Source organism: Scleropages formosus, chromosome 3 (genome assembly GCF_900964775.1).
Source record: "Scleropages formosus chromosome 3, fSclFor1.1, whole genome shotgun sequence".
Classification (NCBI taxonomy): domain Eukaryota; kingdom Metazoa; phylum Chordata; class Actinopteri; order Osteoglossiformes; family Osteoglossidae; genus Scleropages; species Scleropages formosus.
The window spans coordinates 23,823,308-23,833,312 of NC_041808.1; the positions used below are offsets into that span (position 1 = coordinate 23,823,308).

General features: G+C 41.5%; 1 protein-coding gene across 1 annotated transcript in view; it reads left to right on the forward strand.

Annotated features, from left to right (window-relative positions):
- The first annotated feature begins 9,726 nt into the window (after nt 1–9,726).
- The window catches only part of LOC108936702 (mineralocorticoid receptor-like), a 56,631-nt gene continuing 56,352 nt past the window's right edge, over nt 9,727–10,005 (forward strand). The window contains exon 1 of the mRNA XM_018756218.1: nt 9,727–9,800. Coding sequence (XP_018611734.1) covers nt 9,787–9,800 — 14 coding nt within the window. The 5' untranslated portion in view covers nt 9,727–9,786. The remainder of the gene's footprint in view (nt 9,801–10,005) is intronic.

A 10,005-nucleotide genomic window follows, 5' to 3' on the forward strand; every position in this document is an offset into this window, starting at 1 on the left:
GGAACAGATCTGAATAGTTTTGAATTCTGAAAATTCAGTTAAACTTCGAACGACACACTTCTGAAGTATTTTAAGTAGCTACAGAAAAGTTGTTGTGCCTCTCGGTATTTGCAGTGCATTTCATATTAAACCAACATGCTCCACTGAATTCGCCTTAAGGGTAGGTGAGGCTAAGACAGCACCTCAAATTATAATGTCATTTTATTGTTTTCCTTTCCTCCCAAGGAATCATCGTAATTATATTCAACCGTCTGGTAGTTCTGTGGTCTCGCTCGTTTTAGGTGTTGTTTTAGGTGCCTTCACTACATTTGAGAGGAAATAGACACCTCTCCATCAAAGGAGTCCATACTTGGGATGTGGATAAATGTTGGCACCTATCAGATTACAGCGTATAGCCTTGTAACATATTGGCAATTTATTCATTATAAGTATATTTTGCTTTTTATTGCTTGGAGAGACTAAGTAAAGAGGTCTGTCCTCTGCACTGTAGTGAAAGACTTGTCTCCTACCCTTTTTCCTGCATCAACACTTTGAATGAATGTTTTGACACGCCACTGAATTATTTAACAACCCCAAGGTAGAGCAGAACCATACTGACATCTCAGCAAATGTATTAATAATATTTTTATTAAGGATGTGCCTTCTCCTTGTGGCACCTGGTGGCCTATTATTGAGATGCTGTGTGGCCCTCTGTTTCCGCAGGAACTCGGTGCTCCCCGGCTTGGCCTGACCGGATCCACTGCAAAGGAACACCAGGGGCATCAGCATGGTCTGACTGAGCCTAGAAAGACCTCCTGAGGTTGTCAACAAGGCGTGACAAGGCTAAAAAAAGGCGGCGCTGTCTTCAGGAAGGCCCCAGAGGTTGTCAGGGAGGCCTGCCAAGTTGCTCCTATCAGCTTCCAAACTTTCTCTTCTGTATTAATTTCCCAGAGAAGTGGCACATATACACTTTTCCTAGTCTGACATTTGAGCTGGATATGACCTATTCAGCTGCCCTTTGCCTAACGACGGAATCTATGGCTGATTAATAATGTCACGCATGCACCTACACCTTTCACATTGCCCTCTTTTCCCTTTGTACATTCTTTGTAAAGTGCTTGTCAAAAATTATGCTTAGATCAAAAACCTTCACTTGTCCAACATGTCAGACTGTCTCAGCTTTACATGACTCTTCTGCCAAATTATTGTGCATCGTGATCACATACGAGGAGAAACAAACCGCACCGTTTCATTCGTCAGAGGAGACCGACACACCTGGGTTACCTGATGTGCCCCGTGGGGGTGTCTTGCTCAACAACCTACTTGTATATAAAGGCAACAAATCAGACTGCTCTGTTGTTTACAAACCACTGACATTTAAAGCACAGCTGGCTCCAGGTTGAAAAATCACTTAGCCAGAATAATTTACTCTTTTGCCAAATTTCCTAGTTCCTGTAATTCCAGTCAAAAAGACTGCCAAGTCTGCGAGTCCTGCTCCAGATGGAGTTCACAGTCATGAATAATGTAAAAGTTTTTGTGGGTATTTGGACACCAGTTGTACCACTGTAATTAAAGCACTAATGAAGATGATTATGTTTATATAATGAATCATTTTAGGATTTGGGTGCGTCTACTGTGCCTGTTCTACAAGTGGTCATGCTTGAATTCCTATGTTTTTCCACAAGTACTGGACTATTACATGCCAAAGCCAAAGCTGTGAAGCCTAGTTTACATTTATAGTCTAAATTAATATGGACTTTTCTAATATGTGGCCCTGCAAACATAAATATACTACTGCACAACTGCTTGCCCGAATGATACAGTACAGCTGGGGGGTGCACACCAGAACATTGCAAACCGGATTGAATTAATGAATTAATTCAATAACTGGTATTTTAAAAAAATCACAATAGAGAATTTTGTACTAAATTTAATCAGTTTTAAATATAATGCTGATGGGCTGATACACAAGAAAGATGTAGAAGTGCTAATCAGGTCATCAGGGTCTAAATCTTGCACAAGGGCCCCTTGGCCATTCCCAGTCCACCACATTGCAAAAAAGTCTTCTTTGGAAACTAGGGTTATCAAGCTCCACCATTTTATCATCAGTCTCATGATGAATTTGTTATGTAACTAGGCATTGTACGTGGTGAAAAGGACTTTGTTGCATGTAAGTACTAAGTGGTACCACATGCACCTTTGGTGCTGACACCTACAAACACTTCAAGCCCTTCATTCCTAATATGATACAGTTCAATACTGTACTCGTTATGCTGCAGGCTAGGATTACACACACTGTCTGAAACTGCTTGTCTTAAGTGGGGTCATGGCAAACTGGCACCTAACCCAGCAACACAGGGCAGAGGGGACACACCCAGGACAGGACACCAGTCCATCACAAGGCACCCCAAGTGGGACTCAAACCCCAGACCCACCAGCAAGCAGGATCCAGCCAAACACACTGCGCCACCGCATCTCCTTAGGTTAGAGATTATGAATGGCCTATTCTTAGGACCTGCTATTAATAAATTGTGATACATGTTCTACTTCAGTGGAGCTCAGTGTTTTAATAAAGAAATTGTGCTCAATTTAATTTGTGTATATTTCCAAACAAAAGCACTCCAGCTGGTTGTCGGGTAAATTGGCCACACAGGCATGACAGAGGCTCATAACAATAGGCTTTTCACCAAAAATGGGCCTGTATTGAACTAAAGAACAGCCAAAAATAAAGGTTAAAACCACTAGGAACAAGGGCTATGAATGAGAAGTAGGAGATAGCACAGTGGCCAGGACCATACTTTACAGTGTGAATTGCCATGAATTGCTCTTTTAAAAATATATTCTTGCAGAAATTGGAACATAAGTGTAATTAGTTTGTTGATGTGCAAATCTAATGTTATATGTCACTATAAAGTTGCCAAAACATGAGTCACCATTAATACCAATAACAAAGCACATTGCTCATTCTTCCTGTCTTGCTTGTGCGTTGCAGAAAAGCTGCTTCGTGTGAAAATCTTAATAATTTGATCAGAGCCAGCTGGTCATCATTATTAATGAGCACCGATGCAAACATTGCTTTCGAACTCACTTCTAGAGAAGCGCCGAAAAAAAGACATCATTTTGGAAGTGACCACCTTGATTCATTACGTTCCTAGATTGTTGAGCCTTGACTGAGCTATACGTCACCCTCCTTTCTGAATTTAATTCCTCCCACAGAGTAGAAGCTGCTCTGCTGTGTGTAGCTCCATGAATACACACATGATCTGGTGCTGCTTTCGGGAAACGTATTTCCTCAGGTTTGACTGCTTGTGCTCTTTCTTGCCCAATGCTTTTCAAGCTGCAGCTCTTATGCAGTGGAAGATCTGAGGTTATATTCATGCACGGAGCTGCTTTCATCGAGCTGGATGCCTTTATCAGCATTCATCTGTGCATTCAGTTTTCTCTCTTTCTGCAGCGGAGCGATTATTTGGGCCATTTATCTCTCTAGATTCTCTCATTCCATGCATTCTTGAAGCACTTCAATCATTGAAATTCATTTCTGTTTATCTGGTCGCCTCTGACCTGGAGGTTCTTTGTTGGGCTGTACCTCCATCAATTTCTAGGTAACGTAGACAATGTTTTAGAATGTATTAGGCAACTGTGTAATATATACAGTATATGTGTATGTATGTATGTGTTTGCTTTGAAATGGAATGTCATCCTGAACTTGACCTTGATCTACCAGTAAAGATGAGCAGTGAGATTTGTAATAACGTTGTTCTGAAGGAGGTTTCTGCGCTTTGTGTTTCACTAACCACATGAGCAGATGTGCTACAGCGCATGCGGTCAGTAGCCCTGGAATGGGTTTTGAATAGCTTCTTTAGTTTGTGATTCTTTTGGTGAACCTCTTTTTATTTTTTGCTGCTTTGGTGTTTTCGCGTGAAGCTGAGAAGGTGTGCTAGAGGAGTCCAGCTATATTTTCTGTCTAGCGATAGTTGCTGTTTTGCTGGGCCACGTCCTTGTTCAGTGAAATACAATGTGATGAGCCTGCCAAGCACATTTCTCCTGTGGCACCCAATATGCCACAGGCCCCATTCATAAAAACTGTCCCCTTTCCCATTTTAACATGTTTGTATTTCCTGCTCTGACTCTTCTTTTCCACTGACCTCCTTCTCTATGCCTTATGCAACCTTCTGCATCTTTTCGGATACTGCTGCATTTTTCCACCTAGCAGAGGCTGGAATCCCCGGAGAAAAAGCAAACCAAGACCGAGACCATATTCAATATAGATATATCATAGAACAGCAGTTTTTGACACAGATTTATCATGCTCACAGTTTAATGAATTAATTCTTTGTTTAATGTTTTATTGATAGATGGGTTTTATTGATAGATGGGTTACCTCACAAGGTCCAGGTGTAGAGACAGCCAAGAGAGCGTGCACAGTGAGATTTTGACGGTGGCGGTCGTTACTGTCAACCGCCCCCTCATCTCGGCGCTCTTCCCAGGTCCTGCTTTGGTGTTACATCACAGGCTAACTGGCCCACTTTCTGTGCACAGGAATCCAGCAAAAAGGAGTTCAGCTGAGGACAGGGAAATCAGGAGAGACCTCTGATGTTGACATGTGCTGTAATTTGTGCGGGTGAGTCTGTGTGGCTCATCTGCAACGGAGAATCTATTTGCGTATCTAGAAGTGCGTGAGTGAAAACAGGAACACGGGGGATGTGGCTGTCGTGCTCAATCCTCTCCCGGGCCATTTAAAATATAGTGGGTTGAAATATATATTACATATATACACACATTTCTTTCCTGCCCTGTTTAAATTGACATTAGTTGAACTGTAATGTAACTTTCCACAGGAAAACATAATGAACTCGACACTTTTAAGGTCTTTCTTTATATCACGCGTTAAAAGGCAGAAATAACGTTTAAAAGAAAAATCAGCATTTGGGACATGCAGAGAGTACTTCGGCATTCTTACCTGCTTGCGCCTATAAAATGACACAAATCTCCAGTTGTGAAAAACCAAGCCCTGATGGATTTGTGATATGAGCAGAGGAGGAAATGAAACAGCAAAACCAACAGAACATCCTGGCTAATGTTGTGTCCTTATGGGGAAATAAAAAGCAATGAGGAAACCATTCTCTTTAAGTGTCTGTTGCATCAGAAGCAAGAAAAATGGCATCTTTACCTGTCTACATTCGTACTCAATACACAACAACAAGCTTTAGTTTGATCTTTGCATATCTTGTATTTTGCAACTTTTTTCACAAATGTTTCTATTAGTGCAGTAAGTTTCACTGTATTGCGCTTAATATATACTGTATAATGTTTCATACACCATAATGTTTTTTAGATGCTGTGAAAATGTACATTGAAGAAATATTGATAATTCTGTAAATATTAAGAAAATTATTGTAACTGTGAATACTCAGCAGACAGATTCCTTGTGTTACTTTGTGCATCTAACTCACTGCAAGAGTAGCTGTACTTATGATAAAAAACTGGATGTTAGCCTACCATTAATGCTTTTTATTTTCAATAGGTAACAAAAGCTGATCACACAGCATCTCCTCTCATGAATCATGTGGTTGATGAGGGTGCGTCCCCTGGTGTCACAGATCGTGTCCATGGCAACAAGTGGTCATTACTTCTTGAAACACCTTTTGCACTCACTTGTGTTTCAGAAATGTAACTTTGCAGTGAAGAACGGACAAGTGGAGGGTTCTAGAACTTCCATTGAACTGGTCATCTCATGTAAAATGTGATGGATACCCTCACAGTGGGCTCAAATTAACAATAGGTTCATTAAACACAATGCTGTAAGATTTGTAAAAACTAAAAAAAAGAAGTGGTGCCCAAATAAAAAACAATCATGATGGTCTCACTCAAGGAAAACAGCTGGTTTTAAACTGTTCTGTTAAAGCAACGTCAAATAACTGAATATGAATGTATTAAAATTAAAGAGTTTAATATCCAGTTAATATTACTTTGCTGATTACATCTCATCCCTAAATGCTCTTGTAAAATTAATGAGACGGTTTTGCTTATTGGGAAATTGTGTACAATGGCAAACTGACAGATTTAGTAATTAAAATGAGTGTGTATTCCAGAAAGGGAACATTATGTCCAGACTGGACTCTGGGTAAATAGCACAACAGAACTAAACTGCTCTACAATAACACCCCCCCTGTCTGTGAAGGCTATACTATGTCTTCTTCAGTGAAACATATTTTTTTTTTTGGTCGTAATGGTACATCATGTATAATTTTAGATGGCTAAACTGCATCCATGACAAACAGTTTAGAACAAAGTTACAAAGATACTGAGTTTTCCACGAAAGACACTGGGGTAACTAATGATATGTAGTACAGTATTTTAACATTTTAATGGATAACTGACAACAATCTGTGAGATTGTATCAGGGTTTCTAGAATGGGTGCATTTTTTCAGTGTTTTATGTAAGAAAATTATGCTTTGTGCATATTTTGGGCTTGTTTTGGGTGATAAAATTAGGAAAGCTCTCTCAATGCCAAATCTACACTCTGCACAGTCTAGACAATAGGTTACACTGCCACGCCCACGCCGCCGAGCCAATGCAGAACACCTGGGGCATGACACAGACTGATGCATAAAAGGCAGTGTCAAAGCAGGAGCTGATGCAGAACCTTGTTCAGCCTTGTAGCTTGTGACTGCCTTACCTATACTCTACTGATCCATGATCCATGATCCATGATCCATGATCCATGATCCATGATCCCTGAGTCCTTTCCCTTTCCCTGTCCCGTAACCCTAGTCCTTAGTCCTCGTACCTCCTTATGATCACCGACCTTGCCTTTTGGATTGTCACTGTAACAACGTTCACGTCTCGAAGACCTCTTCCCTGTCCAGTGACCAAGTCTCTCAGATTCCCCTGAATAAAGCAAAAATTCCACTCCGCACTTGGGTCTGCCACTTCCTTCCGGAACCAGCCATGACATACACAAATAGAGTACTGCTGTGGAAATTAAGTGCTGGTCCATGAGTAGAAAGCCAAGCAGTGAAATAATGGGCTACTGACCCATCCAACTCAAAAACATTATACTAGGTCAGAATTTCACATCTTCTTAGGCTGTTATGTGTCCATCAAATCTTCCAACCCTAATAGCTATTTTTCATGAATCAAGAGTTATACATGGCAAAAAAAAGAACAATTTTCCAAGGAAGTTTTGCTTCTATTCATTTTATTTAGCTTATGTGAAATATGTCACATGCGCCCATTTCTTTTGTTCAAACCTCTAGAAGTAATCTTCATTGGCAGATTGAATTCTTTGTACTCTCTTTATGGTAATTTTGTGTAAAGAACAATGAAACCAAAGTGGAAGTTGCAGCAATAGCCATTTCTAGAATATCCTCAATATTACTAAAAAAAAAGTTTCTAATGCAGCTTTCTTTGAATTGTATTGTTATTGTAGTATTAATTATATGTTTAAAAATTTCTTTATGCAAGAAACTGCATGTGCCTGAGATACAGAAAAAGTATATCAACCTCTCCCAATTTTATTAATTTGCACCTTTCAAAAATGTTTTAGTTCATTCTTTTCTTTCAGTTGTCAAGTTTACCAGTTCTGTTTTTTGCTAAGATATCCATTATTTTGAAAATGTAGAATTTTGATGAGACATTTTGCATTCTCACACTGAGGACATCTGCCTCTCATTCAATGGATCAGTATTAAGGTGCAAAAGGCAAGAGCAGAACAACGTTATGAGCAGGACTATGCAGCAAATGTTATCTACAGAAGACAGAAATGTTAATATAAATTACAAAATGACATCATCAGCTGTGCATTAAGACATGTGATGAAGTAATTGTAAAATGTGTAAACAGCTTTGGCCAATAATGCTTCAACAAAGGTGTGATTGTGTGATTCTAGCCTCCAGGGGTTTATTAACATGTCTGCTATTGCATAACCCTTTTCTAATCTCAAACTGTGGATTTAAGTGTTCATACCACACTAATGCAAGGAGTCAGCAAGGAATAACTGTAAAATCAATTGCCAAATGACCATAAAACTCCTTATAAATGTCTGTAGGATAGGCACAGCTGCAGTAGAGCTCCAGGCAAATTCTTTGCAAAAAATGTTAAAAGTTCCATTACAATTTGTTGTGAACAACCTAAAACAAATGTACAAACCAAGAAACCTCTAAAAAAAAAAGTTTTTTTTGGTCTATTTGCTCACTGACACATCCAGTGTAACTGGACTGCTTATGATAATCCTAATAGTAGTGATTTTTTGAAGTTATTCTGGACAACTCTGGTCTGGTAGTAAAATGTTAGTTCTTGAAAAGTAATACTTGCAATAATTGGCTTCAAAAGAATAGATCATAATAGAATAAAAGTGTCTGTGTTCTAATGCAGAGTGTCTGGAAGCTATGAGACCAGCAACAGCTGTGGCTAAAACAGCTGTTTTTTTTTTTCCAGGAAACTCCCCCACACGATTTTAAAATATAAAATATATTACTTTTATACTTTAAAGAGCTATATTACTGGTATTGTTATCCAGGAAGCTACCGTCCTCTGAACAGTTTATCAATCCGCTCAGTTCATTGCTCTTGAGATGTGCAATATATTGACGCTCCAATATTGTTACTTTTACGATCTGCGCATCACGATTGATATTGATGTGGGGTAACTTATATTGTCATTTTGAGTCGGGACGTTCTGGACACAACTAGTGCGACTTGTTGTCAGTGCTCCACACAAATCCCCACTCTTGTGGGTTATGTAAGTGGTTCCCACGGCATGCGGAGCTTAGTGAGGATGTCTCCGTATTAAATAAAGTACTGGGATGAAAGGAGCGACCGCGAGCTTCAGTTCAGGGGACCGAAAGCGGGCGTCACGCTTATTTACAGCTGTCCGTGCGCGTTCGCTGTAAAAAAAAAAGTCAGTGCATCATGCGCGGCTTCCCCCCCCCGCCGTCGGGCTGAATCGTGGACAATAATGTCACCGTGTCACGTGTGTGTCTTTCAAGTTCACCGTGCAGTTCCAGGAGGAGCGCAGCGCAAACACACTGACTGATCCGGAGCCTCGTGCCCTTAAGTTAAACTAAGGCCGGACTGTGTCGGGCTTCGAAGCGCAGCTGCTGTGTCCTGCTTGGGCTTCACACATCATATCATGTCATGTCATGTCATGTCAAAGTGAACGGCACATCGTGGTCGAGCGCTTGGCCTTCATTTCGCGTGTTCTTCCGTATGCAGCTCAACTGGCTGCTGCTACCAACATATGAAACACGTTGCTAAACGCCGATTCTCCGTCACGGCCATTCGGGCCAAACAGAAGGACGCTGGGGCGCATCCCCAGCAGCTGCGCACGAGCGCGGAGCGAGGGCCGCGGTAGGGGCACCCGTGTCCAGGACACACACTTTTATTTCTGATACTTTGCTCGCATCGCTCTCCCGCGCGGTAGGAGGACTCGTGCGCGCGGCATGACGTCGAGCCCCGCGAGCCTTCGACTCTCCTTCGCTGTTTGTGCCACAACTCCGTCGGGAGCGCGCAGGTTCGCGGGCGCGCCGTCTCGAGAGCGAAATGGGAAAGAGGCGAAGAAGTTTGCGCGCGGCAGTGTTGGCGGCGCGAGCGGCTCCCTGAGCTCAGCTGCGGCAGCTGAGGAGAAACTCGGCGGTTCGTCTGTCTGTCTGTTGCTGTCAGAATTAAAAAGTACAGCGGAGGGCGCGCTGAGCGGCTGATGCTTTGGAATATTGGGGATTTTTTTTTTTGGGGAAGAGAGAACGGCATTTTCGGTGCTCGGTTGGTTGTTCCACAGCAACAGAGAACAACACCTGACAAAGTTGCATGTCGCAGTTAAGGTGAGGATGCTGGCTGCACAACTGTGGGCTCGTTGCTTCACTTCGGGCTGCTCGTCCGTTTAAGTTGCTTAAGTTAAGGTATTAAAATGTTTGTATTGTAACCTGTTATTACTTCCACTTTCTGTGTTGTTCGCCGGACAAAACTTTCACCTTGGCTTGGCGTACCTGCAGCGTCGCACTGACTAACCACGACAAGGAAAGATTA